Source organism: Moschus berezovskii, chromosome 14, assembly GCF_049115385.1.
Source record: "Moschus berezovskii isolate FMDL1 chromosome 14, NW_MosBer_1.0, whole genome shotgun sequence".
NCBI lineage: Eukaryota > Metazoa > Chordata > Mammalia > Artiodactyla > Moschidae > Moschus > Moschus berezovskii.
Genome location: NC_142473.1, coordinates 53,724,174 through 53,746,529, shown reverse-complemented (window position 1 = coordinate 53,746,529; position 22,356 = coordinate 53,724,174). Strand labels below are relative to the sequence as shown.

At 41.1% G+C, this 22,356-nt stretch overlaps 3 protein-coding genes across 3 annotated transcripts; 1 reads left to right on the top strand and 2 right to left on the bottom strand.

The window, feature by feature from the left end:
- Positions 1–1,632: 1,632 nt before the first annotated feature.
- LOC129553640 (olfactory receptor 51A7-like) lies at positions 1,633–6,119 on the top strand. The gene is made up of 2 exons (XM_088843388.1): positions 1,633–2,586; positions 6,030–6,119. Exons 1-2 carry the CDS (start codon positions 1,633–1,635, stop codon positions 6,117–6,119), a joined length of 1,044 nt encoding a protein of 347 aa, XP_088699514.1.
- A 1,063-nt stretch (positions 6,120–7,182) lies between these two features.
- On the bottom strand, positions 7,183–8,124 carry LOC129553972 (olfactory receptor 51G2). The gene has a single exon (XM_055422638.2). The coding sequence runs from the start codon at positions 8,122–8,124 to the stop codon at positions 7,183–7,185; it is 942 nt and encodes a 313-aa protein (XP_055278613.2).
- Positions 8,125–18,789: 10,665 nt separating this feature from the next.
- LOC148775611 (olfactory receptor 51H1-like) lies at positions 18,790–19,737 on the bottom strand. Its single transcript, XM_088843484.1, has one exon. The coding sequence runs from the start codon at positions 19,735–19,737 to the stop codon at positions 18,790–18,792; it is 948 nt and encodes a 315-aa protein (XP_088699610.1).
- Between the last annotated feature and the right edge of the window lie 2,619 nt (positions 19,738–22,356).

Genomic DNA, 22,356 nt, shown 5'->3' with positions numbered 1-22,356 from the left:
CGACCCCATGAATCACAGCACGCCAGGCCTCCCTGTCCATCACCAACTCCCGGAGTACACTCAAACTCATGTCCACAGAATCGGTGATGCCATCCAGCCATCTCATTCTCCGTCATCCCCTTCTCCTCCCGCCCTTTCCCAGCATCAGAGTCTTTTCCAGTGAGTCAACTCGTCGCATGAGGTGGCCAAAGTATTGGAGTTTCAGCTTTAGCATCAGTCCCTCCAATGAACATCCAGGATTGATCTCCTTTAGAATGGACTGGTTGGATCTCCTTGCAGTATAAGGGACTCTCAAGAGTCTTCTCCAACACCACAGTTCAAAAGCATCGATTCTTCGGCGATCAGCTTTCTTCACAGTCCAACTCTCACATCCATACATGACCACGGGAAAAACCATTGCCTTGACTAGACGGACCTTGGTCGGCAAAGTAATGTCTCTGCATGTATTCATAATGCTTACCAAATACAAATGGGATTTATGATGGTTAGCATATTTCTCTGGTAATTTATATCAATTATCCAACACTGAGATATCTTAAAGCTCAACAACTTCATAAGCTGCAAGACTGTATATTTTCCCTTTGAAAACATAAACTCTGAACTCTTTCCTGACATTGTTCAATTGATAAGTTGTGTCCGATTCTTTGCAGTCAGGCTCCCCTGTCATTCACTGTCTCCCAGTTTGTTCAGATTCATGTAGGAGACTTCAACAATAAAATCAAAATTTAGTTTAATGCATAGGTGGTCTTAAAAATTTTACCTTACAGAGGTAAATGGAATGATTGGGATATTTTTCATTTTGAATTTCTTTGATTAATTCAGTCATAGAGATAAAAATATAAGATAATTGATCAAGAGAAACAAGATGAATATGACACTAATGTATGGCTTCAACATTTTCTCTTGAAATAATAAAATAATAACTTAAAGTGTGGCCCATAGGTGTTTGAGCTGGAAACTATCATATTTTGTGTAGGAAAATGAAGGCATTACGGATACATAACTCCCAAGGGTGTATCCATGCTCCATTTCTCCCAGTTTTTCATTTGAAAACCACTATATCATCAATATTAATATATTACAGATACTTGTTCATTAGTTTTTGAGCCTAGAGTGGTGTTTATGCTCATGGATAAAATGGAGTAATAAATACCAAGATATAAAATTAAGAATTAAATTAGTTTAAAAATTTACTTTCTAGCATTAGATATTCACCATAGTGTAGATATATACAGGGATCTCTTTGTAGGGGAACTACTGAAGATCATGTCGAAAAGCTGTAGAAAAGATTCTGAGTATCTGTCAGTAACTCAGTCAAAGCAGCTCTGCTTTGACATGAGTTTCATATTTGGCTAGAAATGTTGGAAAGCCACCACCTTAGGATAAATTGCTGCAAGTAAAATTCCTACGTTAGAGGACATGAACATGTTCAAGGCTTTTTGATAAATGTTGGCAGTTCCTTTTTATTAATATTATGTCAAATATATGCTTCTGTGTGTAGTGTAAGAAAAACTGCTCGTCTCCCTCTGCTCCTCCCCACTCCTGTCCAGCACTGAGCTTTATCCAAAAGTGTTACTACTTTTTGTTGATGTGATTTCAGATCTGGCTAAAGAATTCATAGTCCCACCTCTCATGGCTCTTCTCAATAACTCTGAGGTCCAGCTTTTCCTTCTGATTGGAATTCCAGGATTGGAACATGCCCACGCATGGATCTCCATTCCCATTTGCCTTCTATATCTGGTTGCCATCATGGGCAACAGTACCATTCTCTTTATCATAAAGACAGAGCCCTCACTTCATGAACCCATGTATTATTTCCTTGCCATGTTGGCTGTCTCTGACCTGGGCCTGTCCTTCTCCTCTCTCCCTACCATGCTGAGAATCTTCTTGTTCAATGCCATGGAAATTTCACCCAATGCCTGCTTTCCTCAAGAATTTTTCATCCACGGATTCACAGTCATGGAGTCCTCAGTACTGCTGGTTATGTCTTTGGATCGCTTTCTTGCCATTCACAATCCTCTGAGATATAATTCTCTCCTCACTAGCAACAGAGTTGCTAAAATGGGACTGATTTTAGCCACCAGGAGCCTTCTCTTAGTGCTTCCATTTCCTTTCACACTAAGGAGATTGAAATATTGTCAGAAGAATGTCCTTTCTCACTCATACTGTCTTCATCAGGATACCATGAAGCTGGCCTGCTCTGACAACAAGATCAATGTTATCTATGGTTTCTTTGTTGCTCTCTGTACTATGCTGGACTTGGCTTTCATTGTTCTTTCTTATACACTGATCCTGAAGACTGTACTCAGCATTGCATCTCTGGCAGAGAGGCTTAAGACCCTTAACACCTGTGTCTCCCACTTCTGTGCTGTACTCATTTTCTATGTGCCCATCATTACACTGGCTGCCATGCATCGCTTTGCCAGCAACAAAAGCACCTTTGCTATAATCCTTATTGCAGACACATTCTTGTTGTTGCCACCCCTAATGAACCCCATTGTGTATTGTGTAAAGACTCAACAAATCCCAGAGAAGGTCTTGGGGAAGCTATTTAACATACGTAGGAGACAAGATGAGGATGAGATGGTTGGATGGCATCACCAATTCAATGGACATGAACTTAGGCAAACTCCGGGAGATAGTGAGGGACAGGGAGGCCTGGCGTGCTGCAGTCTGTGGGGTTGCAAAGAGTCAGACACAATTTAGCGACTGACCAACAACAACAAGAGACAAGAACTAAATATTTAGGTAATAAACTGTGGACCAGTATTTATTGGCATCTAGAAGACTCTTGAGAGTCCCTTATACAGCAAGGAGATCCAACCAGTCCATTCTAAAGGAGATCAATCCTGAGTGTTCATTAGAAGGACTGATGCTGAAGCTGAAACTGCAATACTTTGGCCACTTCATGCGATGAGTTGACTCACTGGAAAAGACTCTGATGCTGGGAAAGGTTGGGGGCGGGAGGAGAAGGGGACGACAGAGAATGAGATGGCTGGATGGCATCACCGACTCTGTGGACATGAGTTTGAATGAACTCCGGGAGTTGGTGATGGACAGGGAGGCCTGGCGTGCTGTGATTCATGGGGTCGCGGAGAGTCGGACACGACTGAGTGACTGAACTGAACTGAACTGAACTGAACAATATATTCAGGACTGTCCCCGATGGCTCAACAGGTAAAAGAATTTACCTGCAATGCAGGAGACACAGGAGACACAAGTTCAATCCCTGGGTCAGGAAGATCCACTGGAGAAGAAAATGGCAATCCATTCCAGTATTCTTGCCTGAAAAAGCCCATGGACAGAGGAGCCTGGCAGGGTAGTGTCTATGGTGTCACAAAGAGTTGGGCATGGCTGAACAACTAAGCACATACAGTGTATTCAGTGACACAGCACTTACTATTTAATGGAAGACTGGGGGGAGAGTGAAAACCTGTGCAGTATGGAATTTATTATAAAGTCATGAATACGTTATGAATAGAGCATTTAACTTGACAAATAGTGATGGAATATTTATAAGTAGTATGAGTGAACCAGATTTTGGTACTTTTAAATGTCTTCAGAGGGGTCTGAGCCTCAGAATTCTCACAGGAAGGTGCAGTTCATTTCTTCCCTTTCCCCATTATTTCTGGGTTACATACATTGCAAAGTTTAACAATTACAATATTAGATACAAAGGACTTCATCCTAGGTCCCTCAGAGCATTTTAAAAGCTCACAGTCACCTAAATCAAGGAATCTTTTCTGACAGTGACCTTAAAACTTCAGCTTTGCATAGCATTCTTGTCCCCTGTATTCAATATCAATATTGATTTCTAATTTCCACTGGTTAATGATTACTCACTTAGCTCTAGCCATACTGGCACTGGTCTTTTTGTTTTTCCTACAACCTTTCAGTTTTGGGGGGTTTTTTCTTTGTCTTTGGTTTTTCCCACCTCAGACCATTGATTCTGCATTTTTGGAATGCTTTTTCTTTCAATCATTTCATATCTCACATAATTTAGAATTTTATTGAACCCCTCCCCCCATTTGGTTTCCTTCAGAGCACTTGGTGCTGTCTGAAATGGTTACTCATTGATTTTTCTATTGTCTGTGTCTCTCAGCTCTGTAACAACCTAGAGGGGAGGGATGGGGAGGGAGGTGGGAGGGATAGTCATTCATGATGATGTTTGGCAGAAACCAACGCAATACTGTAAAGCAATTATCCTTCAATTAAAAATAAAACAAAAAAATAAACGAAAAAAATAAACTAAGAACCAAGTTTTTCTTTAATCTTTTGACCACTGTGTTCCTGGAGTGCAGACTATGCCTAGAAAAAAAAAAAACAACACTCAACAAATACTTGTGGACTGAGGGAATATTCCTTCACTCACACAGTTTGGGCTTTCCTGGTAGCTCAGCTGGCAGAATCTGCCTGCAATGCAGGAGACCCCAGTTCGATTCCACGGTTGGGAAGATCCACTGGAGAAGGAAATGGAAACCCACTCCAGTATTCTTGCCTGGGAAATCCCATGGACAGAGGAATCTGGTGGGGTACAGAGTTGGACACAACTGAATGACTAAGCATAGCACAGTACAGCACAGAGTTTTGTCTATATACATTCTGCTTGTTCTTTAAGAATCAGCTAGGACATTCCCCTTGGAAAATTTTCCATTTTTTTGGAAGGAAGTCGTTCTCCTTTACCTCAGGGCTGTTTCAGGGGTTCTTCTCTGACTGATCATACATCCTCATGGTATGTTTTATTCTGTGTGATTAGGCTTTGTTTTAGGAATGACAGGAACTAAATGTTTTGAAGCTAAAAAACATGCTAAGACTTGTTTTGAAACTTTCATATATATATATAATATTTGAACTATGTAAAAAGCCTTGTGGGATAGACATTGTTAGATACATTTTAATAAAGAAAATTCCTAAGTTCACAGTTAGAATGCAGAACTTTCTCAAAACTGACTCCAAGTTTACTCTACTGATTAGTATATCACAATAACTCTTTAATTCATTGTAAGATATACGAGAACATGACTCCCACTGGAGGACTGAAATTGCCTGTAGATGGCATGCATATAGTTTCCAGATGTGGAGTTGTAACGTATGCTTCAGTATTTGCAGTGGCTTTGTTGTCAATATAAAGTTTTGTGGGGGCTACCCAAGTGAAACTAGTGATAAAGAACCTGCCTGACAATGCAGGAAACACAAGAGCAATGGGTTCAATCCATAAACCACCCATGATACTCAAGGACGTATTCTATTTGCTGTCTGTAAGTAATCTTGAATCTTTCAAGTGATATCATCCAAGGTTCCCACAGAGCTGTCGTTGCAGAAACAGTTTTCTTATGCCAGGCTGAATGAAGCACTGGTTGGCAGTGGGACATGACACATCAGATGTTAAATGCCAAATGTGATAGGTAGCCTTGAATGAGACTAACTTCCAGTGAGAACAGGCTCCACATAAAGGTCCTAGTAGAGAATTCCATCTTTGGCCCTCTGTCACTCCCTTTCTAGACCCTGAACTAAAACTATGCAGGAACACAACATCCTCATGCTTCCCTCTAGATGCTCAAAACTCCCCTTGGTAATAGCTTATCTGGGCCTGCTTTCCTTGTGAATATCTCCAAGTCAAAATTACAAATACTGTTCTGACAAGTATTATTCAAAAGATCTATTTAAAAAAAAATCTGGAGCAATGTAGTAGAGTTGCAGTGCACAAATAGGAGGGTGTAAGGAATTCTCTCCTTTTAGTTCATTGGCTTATAACGATAGGGTCAGTGCCTCAACCTCAGTCCGCTTACCACCACCCACTCCCTCTTCTACTCTTCTCTGACTTGCTAGGGACGAACAATGGCAACAAGGACAGCTTCAGATATTTTCCTGAAAACAGTGTCCTCTCTCTCACCTCTGTGTCAGGTTAGCATATGCTGTTCTCTCGCTGGACCATCACTTTCCAGTTTGCTTGTCTAACTTCAATACATCCCTGAATGCTGCCTTCTATGCCAACTCAAGGAAATTTTTCATGCCACTTCTTTCCCTAGTTGGAGGAAGATACCTTTCTTTTTGCTTCTATATCAGCATTTTTCACTTTAACACAGTTAACATATGGAACACAGTTAACATATGGTTAACAAAGAATCCCAAAAGGTAGCATCATAAAAACATACATACACACAAAAAAACAAACAAAAAAGCAAATATTCATTTAGCTTACAAATTTGCAATTTGGGCTGGGCTCAGAGTACATTGATTGGTTCACCAGGTGCAAATGGGAAAGACAGGAAGTTTGGGTTCTGGAATAATTTGAAGATTCATAGACTCACTGCTGCTGCTACTGCTAAGTCACTTCAGTCATGTCCGAATCTGTGTCACCCCATAGACGGAAGTCCACCAGGCTCCCCCGTCCTTGGGATTCTCCAGGCAAGAACACTGGAGTGGGTTGCCATTTCCTTCTCCAATGTGTGAAAGTGAAAAGTGAAAGTGAAGATGCTCAGTCGTGTCCGACCCTTAGCGACCCCACGGACTGCAGCCTACCAGGCTCCTCCATCCATGGGATTTTCCAGGCAAGAGTACTGGAGTGGCTTGCCATTGCCTTCTCCGCATTGACCCACTAGTAGTTGATAATGATCCAACTAAGTCTGAGGCCTCAGCTGGGTCTATTGGATAAAACACCTTAATGTGACCTCTCCATGTGGTCTGAGCTTTTGCTCAGTATGATGGCCAGGTTTCAAAGGCAAGCACTGAGTGAGAGCTATAGATCCATATCGAAAGAGAGACAGAAGAAGAGGGCGAGAGAGAGTGAGCACCAGTGGGTAACACATCACCTCTTATGACCCAGCCTCAGAAGTCTTATAGCATCGCGACCTCAACAGCCAATCCACTGAGCGGCTGAGTCTGACCCAGTTACAAGGGGAGAAGCAACATACTCCATCCCCTGATGGAGGACTCAGGCATTTCTGGAAGAGAGGTGGGGATGAGGTGTAACCCTGTGGCCTTCTTTGGAAAATACAAGCCACCACGTCATATTACCACGTATTTCCTTGTTACCACAGTAAGGGTTCCATGACAGCTGTGATTTCTTATTTGTTCAGTAAATAAATAACAATCTCTTCCACTTCATGCACATTATATATTATAAAGACTAGAAGAGTAAGGGTACATTTAAAAAAACAGTGCCTCCAAGATTAGACCCAGCTAGGCACAAAAGGCATGGGTCACACGATCGCGGATCTGTTTGGTCTTCACACTGTAGACGATGGGATTCATTAGAGGAGGGAAGAGAAGATACACAAAGCCCAGAATCACCTGGACCAGATGAGGTGCCTGCTTACCAAAGCGGTGGATGACAGACAGGCCGATCATGGGAGTGTAGAAAAGGAGCACAGCACAGATGTGGGAAACACAGGTGTTAAGAGCTTTGAGCCTCTCGGCCCTGGATGCGATGGACAGCACGGTGCGCAGGATCAGGACATAGGAGAAGAGAATGAGCAGTGAGTCTAGACCCACTGTGGAAACGATGACAAACATGCCGTAGACGCTGTTGGCTCTGATGTCTGCACAGGCCAACTTCATCACTTCCTGGTGGAGGCAGTAGGAATGTGAGAGGACTGGGGAGCCACAATATGGGAATCTTTTGAGCATAAGAGGTAAAGGAATAATGAGAACTACACTGCGACCCAACGAAGCCAGGCCAATCCTGCCAATGACTGAGTTGGTGAGAATGGAAGCATAGTGCAGGGGGCGACAAATGGCCACAAAGCGGTCAAAGGCCATAGACAGCAGTACAGAGGACTCCAGGAAGGACAAGCAGTGAATGAAAAAGAGCTGGGCAAAACAGGCATCATGGCCAATGTCTCGTGCCCCAACCCAAAAGATGCCTAGCACTGTAGGGAGGGTGCAAAGAGACAGACCCAGGTCAGTCAGAGCCAGCATGGACAGGAAGAGGTACATGGGCTCATGGAGTGAGGTCTCTGTTTTAATGATAAAGATGATGCTGCAGTTGCCCAGGATGGAGACTGTGTATATGAAGCACAGTGGGATGGAGATCCAGGCGTGCATGTGCTCCAGGCCAGGAATGCCACTCAGCAGGAAGGTGGAGGACAGGCTGCTGCTGTTCTCCAGGGACCTCAATGTCATTGTGTCTGGAGGGAAGGGGAAAGTTAGAGTCCTTCAAATTCCTGAAATGAACTGAGGAAAAGCTAGTGACTGCACCTAGAAAGATATTTTTTTTTTAAAAGAGAAAGGTTAGAATCAAACAGATTTAACTCCTCCAGAGGTCATTTCCTTCTGGTCCCTGCTTTCCTCTTTTTTTTTTTTTTAAGAGAAAATACTTTCTTTGAAATCTTTTTGCCTTGCTTCTTCAGGCTAAGAGCTGTGAAATGTCTTCACTACGGTGCATATAATTCACTGTAGCAGATATCTAAGTTGGTTGTACTTAATTTCATTTACCTCTTATGAGTAGATCTTTAAAGAAGCGCTTCCTCACATGCCTCTTTCCTGCTGGGGCTCTCACTAACGTTTCAACCTTTCTTCCAGCGTCTCTTCTTTTCCCTCTTAGTTCCTTTCCTATTGCATTATCTTTTTTCTTCCTTCCTTCCCTCCCTTCTTCCTTCCTTCCTTTTCTCTTCCTTTCCTTCCCTCTTTCTCCTTCCTTCTCTCTGTTTTTGTTTAATTTCATCAGTTGTATATAATTGGTAAACTTAGATACCTTCTCACTTTCTCCTTTGATCTTCCTGCTTTGGAAGCCTAGCTTGATTCACAGAACACGTAAATGATACTCAGCTCACAGAATTCCAGAGAGAACTGGAGGGTACAGGAATTGGCTGCTGGAATAAGAAATCAAAGCTCTGATGCTCAAATTAGTCAGAAACTGACATTCCTTATAAGTCTATGAATTCAACCTCTGTGAACCTAGGTGGGAAGAGATGCTGGTGCACCATCAACCGTGGCCATGATCCCAATCACAAGGCAGAGTCCAAGTGCCTCCAGAGAACAAAAGGCAACAATGCGAGGGCTTATTCTATCAGTGAGAAGATGAAGACTTAGAAGAAGATAGTCACTGGGTGGAAACCATGTGTTAATTTTTGCCTCCCGACTTCCAGGGCATTGATCTTCCCACTACTAATCCCACTACAATGTGAACTCAAAATGGGTGAGGGTTTTGCTTTGCTGACTTCTGTCAAGACAGTGCTTAGAAGGTAACTTAGGACACAGAAAGTGCCCAGCAATTTTTTTATGTAAGAGTTCAATTTTATTTAGATAACTGTTACTAACTTCATGCACGTTTTATCTCCTTAAAAAAATCTGTGAATAAAGTTCTATTAACAGTACGCTGTTATGGATGAAGAAACAGAGGCTTAGAAAAATTTGACATTTCTGCGATCAAACTCAAAGTACAATGGCCAAAATGGGATTTGAATCAAGCTCTGATTTTTCTATAGATTTCAAGCTTTAAATGATGGCTACGTAAAACACTGTCAACTATCAGCAACTAGCATGAAATCAAGGCTTAATGGACCTTCAAAAAAAGGTACTGACTCTTTAGTTGAATTAATAAATAAACTTCCTGGAGAAATACACACAATTGTATACACAGACATTTTCTTTCTTGCTACAAATACCAATGAAATGAATAGTAAGTGTCATGAACTCACTGTTCACTTGAAGGTCAGGTTGACTCTCAGTGTTCCTCAGCTTCTTCTTTGGCCATGATCAGTGCTCAGCACATTATTTATCAAAGTAAATTCAGAAGAGCTGCGGTAAACTTCCATGTCAAGTAAGCTATGTGGTGACAGGCAAGGTACATGGTGGTTAACAATGAAATGCATGAAAGCTAAGGCAGAAAATATTTTGACATGAAAATGAGGTAGGATGGTGAAGAAGGAAGAACACTTTTTGACATCTGCTATATGTCAGTCACTGCACAAAGAACGCAGCAAGTGAAATAGCATTTAGACCTTAGAAAAGCTTTGCAAGTTAATATTGTTGCCTCAATTGGCAAAGAAGGCAAGAGAAGCTTAGAGAATTTGATAATGTGCCTCAAGTCTTACAGCCAACCAGCAGCAGAGATAGGATTCAAGCTTCAATCTCTGGAACTCCAAGGCACAGTCTGGAAATTCAGAAGCGTTTATGTTAACAGATCCAGCCTGAGACAGCTTGAAATGGGTAGAGATTAAATGAAAAATGATAAAGAGAAATATGAAACGTCTGGGTGCCTACCTCCATTTAGTCAAGACAGACTCTCTGGAATCAATGCTTGTACTTCAGAATTTAAGGGAGCAGAGCAGAACAGGAATCAGAAAGAGGAATTATGAGCAAAAAAGGAAGTAGGGAACTTGGAAAAAAAGAAAATTCAGAAGAGTGAAGCCTGGAGATCTCTGCTTGGAAAAGATTGATGGAAGAGATTTCAATAAGATGACTATGCTAAGCTCTCCTTAGTTAAAGGATCTTTAGAGTATTCATCCTCAGGTTTGCCGAGAATGTCATTGTTCTTGACTGGACAAAAATCAGTTGTCCAGGGTAGAGGTGGGTGGCAGATTTAACAGATGGCCTTTCTGCTCCAGTTGTTCTGCTTGGAGATCATTCCTAGAGGGACTTAAACAATTGCAGTGATCACTTCTAATCCCATTAGTCATATGCTGTGGTCATTCCAGGAAATGTCCTTTTATATCACAGTCTAGCTTTTCTCCAGAGGATCACATTACTTGCTACCACTCTTTGCTTCTTGGAAATAACCTCTGACTCTTGTCATCTTGTTTTGAGGCTAAGAGGTAGATATGGAACCTATAGTAACTTAACTCATCTCATTCCTACATCTCAGTTTTGCCTACTTACCTTGCCTGTCTCCCCAGATCTCAGCAATATTCCTACTGTTACCACGTCTGACCCAACTCTCTGAGCAGGAAACTAAGGAACTAAGCAGATATGAGAGAGCTGTTGTAAGACTAAACACAGACCTGAGGTTGCCTACTAAGTCAGCAAGATCTGATGGCAGCAGTCACCCCCCTGGGCAGGCACCCTCGACAGCCTTTCCTGTCACTTTCAGTCCCTTCTCTCCTCTCTGTCTCCAAAGCTCAGGCTGACACTTTAGGGGCCTCTTCTTGGTTCTACAGCTCAGCACCAAATACCTGCTCACTATATTGACTCCTTACATACCAAGCTGGATCCAGAAGCTCCAGGCCTTACAATAGAGCAAATGCCCTGGGGACATGGTGAGACTGGAGGGTGAATGCTTCTTAACTTCCTGATTTTTATGAAACTGCCTGAGAGCCCCATTGCAAACCTTTTAAGGATATTTAATCTATTTCCTACTAGGATTGGCTTCCCAGCCCTCATTATCACATACCCTGGGGATAGAGAAAGAGAAGAGAGTGTCTCCATGAGCTATCTAGATGGGAAGCCCAAAGGATATTATGCACTGTAACTAATTTTAAAGACCTGGTGAAACTTTTGAACAACACTCACAACGTCATAGAAGCACAATGGGTGTAGATGACAGTGTCTTGTTAATCACATATCCTAACTATAGTTTATGCACAACAAATGGGAGTGTGCATCTTTAGTTTATTTCAGTCACTCAGTCATGTCATGGACTGCAGCACACCAGATCTCCCTGTCCATCACCAACTCCCAGAGCTTACTCAAACTCATGTTCATAAAGTCGGTGATGCCATTCAACCATCTCATCCTCTGGCATCCCCTTCTCCTCCTGTGTTTGATCTTGGTCTTTTTATTTATTTAATTTATTTAATTTTTTATTGGAGGCTAATTATTTTACAATATTCTATTGGTTGGTTTTGCCATACATTGACATGAATCCGCCCCGGGTGTACATGAGTTCCCCCTCCCGAACCCCCCTCCCACCTCCCTCCTCCCCTTATCCTCCCTCTGGGTCATCCCTGCATACCAGCCCTGAGCATCCTGTAACATGCATCAAGCCTGAACTGGCGATTCGTTTCACATATGATAATATACATGTTTCAATGCCATTCTCCCAAACCATCTCACCCTCACCCTCTCCCACAGAGTCCCAAAGACTATTCTATACATCTGTGTCTCTTTTGCTGTCTCATATACAGGGTTATCATTTGCATCTTTCTAAATTCCATATATATGCATTAGTATATTGTATTGGTGTTTTTCTTTCTGGCTTACTTCACTCTTAAAATAGGCTCTAGTTTCATCCCCCTCATTAGAACTGGTTCAAATGCATTCTTTTTAATGGCTGAGTAATATTCCATTGTGTATATGTACCAAAGCTTTCTTATCATTCGTCTGCAGATGGGCATCTAGGTTGCTTCCATGTCCTGGCTATTATAAACAGTGCTGCAATGAACATTGGAGTACATGTGTCTCTTTCAATTCTGGTTTCCTCGGTGTGTATGCCCAGGAGTGCGATTGCTGGATCATATGGCAGTTCTATTTCCAGTTTTTTGAGGACTCTCCACACTGTTCTCCATAGTGGCTGTACTAGTTTGCATTCCCATTAACAGTGTAAGAGGGTTCCCTTCTCTCCACACCCTCTCCAGCATTTATTGCATGTAGACTTTTGGATAGCAGCCATTCTGACTGGTGTGAAATGGTATCTCATTGTGGTTTTGATTTGCATTTCTCTGATTATGAGGGATGTTGAGCATTTTTTCATGTGTTTGTTAGCCATCTTTATGTCTTCTTTGGAGAAATGTCTGTTTAGTTCTTTGGCCCATTTTTTGATTGGGTCATTTATTTTTCTGGAATTGAGCTTCAGGAGCTGCTTGTATATTTTTGATATTAATCCTTTATCAGTTGCTTCATTTGCTATTATTTTCTCCCATTCTGAAGGCTGTCTTTTCACCTTGCTTATAGTTTCCTTTGCTGTACAGAAGCTTTTGATTTTAATTAGGTCCCATAAGTGGGAATAGAGGGGACATACCTCAACATAATAAAACCTGTATATGACAAACCCACAGCAAACATTATCCTCAATGGTGAAAAACTGAAAGCATTTCCCCTAAAGTCAGGAACACCACTCTCACCACTACTATTCAACATAGTTCTGGAAGTTTTGGTTACAACAGTCATAGCAGAAAAAGACATAAAAGGAATACAAATTGCACCAAATTTCTAAATCACACTCTACATTTCAGAGACAGGTGGAAATGCACTCCATAACTGTTGTCTTTGGTGCTGTAAATACTTAAAAGCCAACCCCAGAAACAAGCGTATTGGTGAAGGAGTTTTTGAGTTTTCCTCTATCTATTTTGTGTCTCCTTCACATTTCTCCTTTAAAGATGAAGATGATGATTGCCACACCAACTGCAGCATCAGCAGTAATAGTAATATGTGCGGTACCATCTGATAATAAGAACCACAATAATGGGTATTTTAGGTATGGTCTCATTACTCCCAGATCAACTCTACTAGTGAATATATTGAGAGGAAAGGCTTGGATTTAATTCTTGACTGTGCCACTTTCCATCTGTGTAATATGGATAAGATACCTAATTTATTCAATGCTAATCATTCTAATCCACAAAATCGGGACTAGACTAGTTCTTATTTGTTTTATAGAATTATAAAGATTAAAGGAGTTAATGGATGTAAATTCCCAGGGCCTAGAAATAATGAGCGTTCAATAAATGTCAGTTGGTATTGTTGTTGTTGGAATTATTATTTTCAATTAAAATGAAATATACTAAAGTGCAGAGGGTTCGTGTAGCTTGATCAAGTTCACACAGCAGCTCTCAAATCCATTCTGATTCCTACTGGGTCTCATTCGTATCCTCCCCCTCATATTCTTCATGCCCTTTCCCTGGTGTCAGCAGGAAAGAACTGTATAATCTCCATACAAAAGAGGAAGTATAATGTAGTCTCTCACAATGATAAGATTTTCATTCCAAAAGATAGATCGGGGAGAAAAACTAAAGAAGGGGGGAATCTACTACAACACTATTGAAACCAACACTATTGTTGACCTACTAGAACACGGGTACACCAGAACCATGTACTGGTGCTTGGCTGGGGATGGTCTAGTATGTATCTGTGTGATGACGCAAGTACAGAGAGGGAGAGCATTTGAAAATCCGCGTAACAGTTTGACTTTGCAGTGACACTGAAGCACACAGTTTTGTGTCCAAACTCAGAACAATAAAGTTGTATTTGTTCCAGATAAACTGGAAAAATAAGAAACAAAACTCAAAATTCATTTACCACATACAGCTTGAGAAACACAGTTTTATTTAAAAAGAAGGGAGGATATTTCATTTTCTTTCAGTCCGTTGAGTTTTCTTTAGTTATTTTAGCACAGAGCTGCACAATGAAAATAATGAAACCAACACTGGTTTCATTTCGTGTCATGACTGGACCCTCAAGTCTAAATTCATAGGGCCACACAATGTAATTTCAATTTCTCCCTCTCTACCACTTTCAGGAATCTAAATAGACTACAACTTCTCTTTACCATGTTAAAAAGCCTGAGTTCTGCTCTTCACAACATTGGAAAACACGAAGGAGTAGCTCCAATTTTATGTGAAGTCTTTCATACTGGCTTTGACCTCAGCCCCCTATTCTCAAGGTTTCAAGGTCACCTTTCCTTAAGACTGCAAAAAGGTTTCAAACAATAATAGCATGAGACCAAGTCTCCTGGCTAAGAAGCTTATCTAAAACAGGTCCAGGTAATAAACTTGGTCATATATTCAAGATACGTTTTTCTAAGATATCTTCTTTTAAGATGTAGTTTGACATATTGTCTCCTGTGCTGGTTGTTTCCTTCCCCCTGAGAAAAGTTCCCCCTCATTCCATATCACCTCCAAATTCTGAGGTGATTCATGTTTTCCATTTAGATAGCATCTATCTATATTGAGGCCTTGGATGATGTTCTCATTCTGCACAAACTAACAATTCTCAAGTAATTTTGTAACATTGAAAATGTAAACTCCAAGTCAATCTTGAAAATTTATTCTGACTCTGCCTCCTTTTCTGGTTTCCTCTTGGCAAGATACAAATGTGTATCTTACATTTGTAAGAGGACTAAACTAGAGTGATTACCATGGACATGGATGTTTGTGTGCTCAGTCCCTCAATCATGTCTGACTCTGCAACCCCATGGACTGTAGCCCACTAGGCTCCTCTGTCCATGGAAATATTCAGGTAAGAATACTAGAGTGGGTTGCCATTTCCTCCTCCAGGGAAACTTCCTGACCCAGGGACCGGACCCACATTCTTGTGTCTCCTGCATTGACAGGTGGATTTTACCACTATGCTACGTGGGAAGCAGACATGGATGACAGAGGCAAATAAATCAAAGACAGAAGGACAGTTTCTGGATATGTGCCTGTGTTTTTGAATGTTACATGAATGGAGAATTTATACCTTCAAAAAATGGAAAGTGATTACTGTGGGGAAAAGCAAGAGTTAAATATGGCTTGTATGAGAGTGAGGTATACAGAAAACTCCATGTAGAGATTATGCAAAGGCAGTTAAAAATTAAGAGTTCGATCTTAAGAGGGGGAGGAGAAGGAGAGGGAAAGAAAGACGCATGTGGGCTCTCTTTTAAAGCTGTTAGCATGACTGGTATCAAGAAGAGAGAAATTTACCGAGGTTATTGAATGGCAAGGGGAGAACTTGGAGAAATACTCACATCAAGTTTGAGAGGAAGACGTGAAGGAAGGTAGGCTAGGAAACAAGAGAAGTTGGAAGTAGGAGATGCAATAGAGTGCCATGAAACCAGAAAGAAGATTAAAAGGGAGGGGACTTTAAATATTTATAATCTACTCAAATACATCAAGCTGAAGGAGGACTTGCTATTTCAGAATAAATCTGAGCCATGGGAACAGGTTTCATCTAGCAATGGAAACGAAGTCAGACTGCAGGAGCTAGAAAAGAGAGTGTGCAGTGAGGATCTGGAGTATGTGTGTGTATTGCCAGTAACAAAAATTAGATTTTTGATCTTGCCACTGCATGGCTCCATCATTGAATCAAAGATTAATGGGCACTTTCTCCTAATTGCCTCTGTTATCACAGTATTTAACACTGTAAACATAATCCATGGTGGTTGGCTTTTACCTCTAATTTAAGGATTTCAAGTTTTGGTTATGTAATTGTATCAGATAAGACTTCTTAATATGTTTTTAAAATTAATTAATTTATTTTAATTGAGGCTAATTACTTTACAATATTGCAGTGGTTTCTGCCATACATTGATATATTTTATGTTTATTCAATCAAATATTGTACATAGGCACACTGTACTAACCTGTATATGACAACACATTAAGAAAAATAACATTTTTTAAAGATGAGATAAATGTAAATACAAATAAAAGGTCTACTATTTTCTCCTTATAGGCCAATTGACTATAATGTGCTTTGTTTGGGATTCATGTTTTCCGTTTAGATAGCATTTATCTATATTGAGGCCTTGGATGATGTTTGCATTCTGCACAAACTAACAAATCTCAAGCAATTTGGTAACATTGAAAATGTAAACTCCAAATCAGTCTTGCAAATCTAGTCTGACTCAGCCTCTCTTTATTTTCTTGGGCTCCAAAATCACTGCAGATGGTGGCTGCAGCCATGAAGTTAAAAGATGCTTGCTCCTTGGAAGAAAAGCTATGACCAACCTAGACAGCATATTAAAAAGCAGAGACATTACATTGCCAACAAAGGTCCATCTAGTCAAAGCTATGGTTTTTCCAGGAGTTATATGGATGTGAGTGAAGTGAAGTCAATCAGTTGTGTCCTACTCTTTGTGAGCCCATGGACTGTAGCCTACAAGGCTCCTCTGTCGATAGAATTTTCCAGGCAAGAATACTGAAGTCGGTTGCCATTTCCTTCTCCAGGGTATCTTCCCGACCCAGGGATCGAACCCAGGTCTCCTGCATTGAAGGTAGATGCTTAATTGATGCTTTTGAACTGAGGTGTTGGAGAAGACTCTTGAGAGTCCCTTGGACTGTCAGGAGATCAAACCAGTCATTCCTAAAGGAAATCAGTCATTCATTGGAAGGACTGATGCTGAAGTTGAAGCTCAAAATATTTTGGTCACTTGATGCGAAGAACTGACTCATTGGAAAAGACCCTGATGCTGGGAAAGATTGAAGACAGGAGGAGAAGGGGACGGCAGAGGATAAGATGGTTGGATGGATCACCGATGCAATGGACATGAGTTTGAGCAAACTCTGGGAGTTGGTGATGGACAGGGAGGCCTGGCGTGCCACAGTCCATGGGGTCACAAAGAGTCGGATACAATTGAGCCACTGAACTGAACTGAAATAACGTTTCTATGATACTGATTACTAACATCTCTCACACATCACATTTTAGGATTACTCGTTCTTTCCCTCTACCTCAAATCTTCTTGTAAGTCTAGAAAACTCTGAGATGTGTCAAGTCTCAATTCACAGGTTTTAGAATCAATGGATTTAAACTTGAATTGAGTTCTTCCACTTAGAAGCTGTATGATTTTGAGTAAGTTACTTAACTTCTTTAAACCTCATTTCCTCATGTATGAAATGTGATAACATTATTCTCAAAGATTGTTGGGAGAATTCACTGAGAGAATATATAAAGGCAACTAAAACTACTAGTATAGCAAATTAAATGTGATATTGTAACGTAATACCTACTTGACTTGTATACATATTTCCTTGCAGAGAAATATGCCACAGACTGTGTAGAAAGTTGGTGCATTTTTCTCTTCAGGGAGCAGAAGGCTTCCCAGGTGGAACGGTGGTAAAGAATACACCTGCCAATGCAGGAGATTGAGGAGAGTTGGGTTTGATCCCTGGATTAGAAAGATTCCCCTGGAGAAGGGGATGGCAATCCACTCCAGTATTCTTGCCTGGAAAATTCCATGGACCGAGGAGCCCGGTGGACTAGAGTTCAGGGGGTCACAAAGAGTTGGATATAACTGAATGATTGAACCCACATGCAGGGTCCAGCATCACGACTGGCATTTCATTAGTGGTAAATGTACATTTATTTAATAAGTAATCCCTCTAGCAACTTGACAGTGTAATGATTAACAAAATACACACAGCAGGTATGAGCTTCAGTGCAAAGACACATTGCCTTTGACATACTCAATCCCACACATGGGTACCCTGCTTTCTTAAACTTCCCAGTGCTGCAAGTGTTCACTTGTCCTTATGCAAAGCATGGCAGTACTTTTACTTGATAAAGTTTTGCTGGGTCCTTTGTACACAGCAAAATAGAGTTCATTTCTGCTGGGTTTAGAGAGTAAAGGCAGAGCACCTGTGCTTCTACTAAATATGTGACTGGTAAAGAAGTAATAACCCTTAAAGGAAAAGGCACATATTACGTAACCACACATTTGTTTGTTTTAATTTTAACATAACTCTCTTTACCCAATAAACATTGAAACAACAAAATAAAAGCTGTTTGATTATGGAAGAAATTTTTTCTCCATATTAAGAAAAAATATCTCAGATCTTTCAGCAGTGCTATATAGCATTTTAAATCTTTCCTTATCTAATTATTATTTAATTAATAACTAAAGAGCAATATTACATAATATTATATGGATAAACACTCAAAAGTGTTACCTGGATAAACAGGTGATGAGTTATGTCTTCATTGATGCTCATCTCCAGTTTCAGAGAAGAAAAGTTTTATTAATTACATTAGATTTTTCAAGTGACACCAGATATCAAAAAATATGCATTCCAAAATGAAGCATGTACAGAACAAGAAAGACTCTCACCCACAAACCTTGCCCTTTCGGTTTTCCCAGATGTGTATCATTTGACTGCATTGTAGTTGCTCAAAATGCTTCTTATTCTCCATATTACATTTGATTCCACGACCCTAGACCCTGTTCTTTCTCCTCTGGAACACATGGGTGATCCTCCTCCGTATCTGCTTGGTTTTCACACTATAGACAACAGGGTTTAATACAGGGGGCAGTAACAGATAGGTATTGGCCATGAATGTGTGTACTACTGGTGACAGATGTTTCCCAAACCGGTGGATCATGGTGACACCAATGAGAGGAACATAAAAAAGGAGCACAGCACAGATGTGGGAGAGGCAGGTGTTGAGCGCTTTGAGCCTTTCAGCTCTGGAAGCGATACCCAGTACTGTCTTCAGGATGAGCACATAAGAAAAGAGAATGATGAAGGCATCAAATCCCAAAATGAAGATGACGACTACGAGGCCATAGAGGCTGTTGACACGAGTGCTGGCACAGGCTAACCGCATTGCATCTTGGTGGAGACAGTACGAATGAGACAAGACATTGGAATGGCAGAAGGGCAGCCGCTTTATAAGAAAGGGCACCGGGAAGACCACGCAGACTGCCCGGATGATGACAGCTATTCCAATCTTGCCAATGATGCCAGGGGTGAGGATGGAAGCGTAGTGCAGTGGGTCTCGGATGGCCACAAATCTGTCGAAGGCCATAGACACTAATACTCCTGATTCTACCCCTCCAAAACTGTGGATGAAGAACATCTGTGTGATGCATGCATCAAAGGGAACCTCGGGGGCATTAAACCAGAAGATGCTGAGCATGGAGGGCAGGGTGGACATGGAGAGACCAACATCAGTCAGAGCCAAGATAGAGAGGAAGTAGTACATAGGCTCATGGAGACTCCGATCTACCTTGATGATGGCTAGGATGGTACCATTTCCCAGGAGAGTCATGGTGTAGAGAAATCCCAGGGGAAAAGCCATGCATGGGTTTTTATCTGGCATTCCTGGGATACCTGTCAAAATGAAGCTTTGGTGGTTGACATGTGATGCGCTAGAGTTCATCCTGATGTTCTTACCACTGATTGAGGCTGGACTCTCCCACCGGGCTTCCAGCTCCTAAATTGAAAAAAGCTTTTAAGATAGGTAAATGGCTTTACGGATGTAACAGTGGAACAACAGAGGGGAAAACTACGTTTAAATCAGGGTCTGAGAGGTTTTTGCATCTTTTTGCTTCTTAGACCATCACACGCGACGACCTCCATTCACTTGAATTTAATTTGCTGATCTTAAAAAGGGAGATAAGATGAAACAACTAGTGTTTAGACAGAAGAAAATTTTTATATCTTCCTTTAACCGCATTGAATATTTGGCAGAAAAGCAGCAGCAACATCCAAGGACTTAATAGCTTTGAGAATTTTGCTAAATAATCAAAGAGAGAACTCACAGAATCATCACCACAAACACACCTTCACAAAATTTCATCACCATCCAAACCTACATCCCTGGTCTATATAAATCCATGTGTATGCATGTATATATATGTGTGTACATATGCATATATTGTGTCACACATGCATATATATGGGTGTATATATTCTTGCAAATGACTAAGCATCTATTTCACTGTTTTTATAATGGTGGCTAAGAGGTAAAGAATCTTCCTGCCAATTTGGGTTCAATCCCTTGGTCAGGAAGAAGCCCCAAAGTAGGAAATGGCAAACCACTCCAGTATTCTTGCCTGAAAAATTTTATGGACAGAGAAGCCTGGCGGAGTTCATTCCTGGGGTCACAAAGAGTCAGACAGGACTGAACTACTGAGCACACACATACATTTGTAAATAGACACATTAGTGGATATAACTGTTCAAGTTAATCTTCACAAGTTTTGACCTATAACTTTCCATAACCTCATTTTAAAATATCAAGGGGTAAAGAATAAAGGCTATTGACCCAGAAACAACCACATATATGATATGAGAGTAGCCATTCACAAAATCGAGAGTCTTCTAACACTCCAAAAACCTGAGGCCATTCTTGAAACCTCTTCTTTCATTAAACCAACACTTAATGAATTTCAAATTTCAAAACATACAAAATCATTATTACCTTTCTTCCTTTTGTGTAGTCAAAAATAGCATAGTTCATTTCTTCCAGGCAGCCTAGCTTATCATCCTCCACCCATCAGTGCCCCCTTTCAAAAATTTTTCTGCAGTCAGAATACACTTTGAATATTTAGAAAAATTTTATTCACCAAAAGCAAAAGGTCCCTCAAGATCTTCTATTGTACTTAGCACAGAGTGCTAAATCTTTATCATTTCCTTCAACCACAGCACAGTTCAGTCCATGTCTACCTCTCCAGTGACAATTCACACCATTTCCCCCCCAACTTCGGTCTCTTCAATCCAGTCAAATTTGCAGTCTTTAAGTTCCTGGATCTCACTAAGAAACTTCCAGATGTGGGATTTCCCATGTGTTCCTTCCTGTTTCTTGTGCCTTCCTCCATCTTTGATAAAGTTCCTCTTTGCCTAATCAAAGCCTCAGTTCAGTTCAGTTCAGTAGCTCAGTCGTGTCAACTCTCTGCGACCCCATGAATCACAGCACGCCAGGCCTCCCTGTCCATCACCAACTCCCGGAGTACACTCAAACTCATGTCCACAGAGTCGGTGATGCCATCCAGCCATCTCATTCTCTGTCGTCCCCTTCTCCTCCCGCCCCCAACCTTTCCCAGCATCAGAGTCTTTTCCAGTGAGTTAACTCGTCGCATGAGGTGGCCAAAGTACTGCTGTTTCAGCTTTAGCATCAGTCCTTCCAATGAACACCAAGGATTGATCTCCTTTAGAATGGACTGGTTGGATCTCCTTGCAGTCCAAGGGACTCTCAAGAATCTTCTCCAACACCACAGTTCAAAAGCATCAATTCTTCGGCGATCAGCTTTCTTCACAGTCCAACTCTCACATCCATACATGACCACTGGAAAAACCATAGCCTTGACTAGACGGACCTTTGTTGGCAAAGTAATGTCTCTGCTTTTTAATATACTATCAAGGTTGGTCATAACTTTCCTATCTATCCTCAAATAGAAAGAAAAAGTGAAAGAAAGTGAAGTCACTCAATCATATCTGACAACCCGGTGGACTGTAACCTACCAGGTTCCTCCATCCATGGGATTCTCCACGCAAGAATACTGGAGTGGGTTGCCATTCCATTCTCCAGAGGATCTTCCCAATCCAGGGATCCAACCCAGGTCTCCCTCATTGGAGGGAGACGCTTTACCCTCTGAGCCACCAGGGAAGCCCAAATAATAATCCTTCTCAAATAGCCTTTTCCAATTCTCATAAGAGTTTAAGATGCCTCAGTACATAGTTTTCATATTCTTCTTATAAGTAAGTGCAGTTAATTAAACACTGCATAGATATTTGTTTAGTGTCTATCTCTCCTACTAGAATTAAACTTCCTGAAGGAAAGGACTCTGTTTATCACCTAAAAGATCATGTGCTGGGCTTCCCTGGTGGCTCAGTGGTAAAGAATCCACCTGCCAATGCAGGAGAAATAGGTTCGATCCCTGATCCCCAAAGATCCCACATGCCATAGAGCAACTAAGCCTGTGCACCGCAACTATTGAGCCTGTGCTATATACAGTCCACAGGGTTGCATAAAGTAGGACCAACTACTGATCCCATG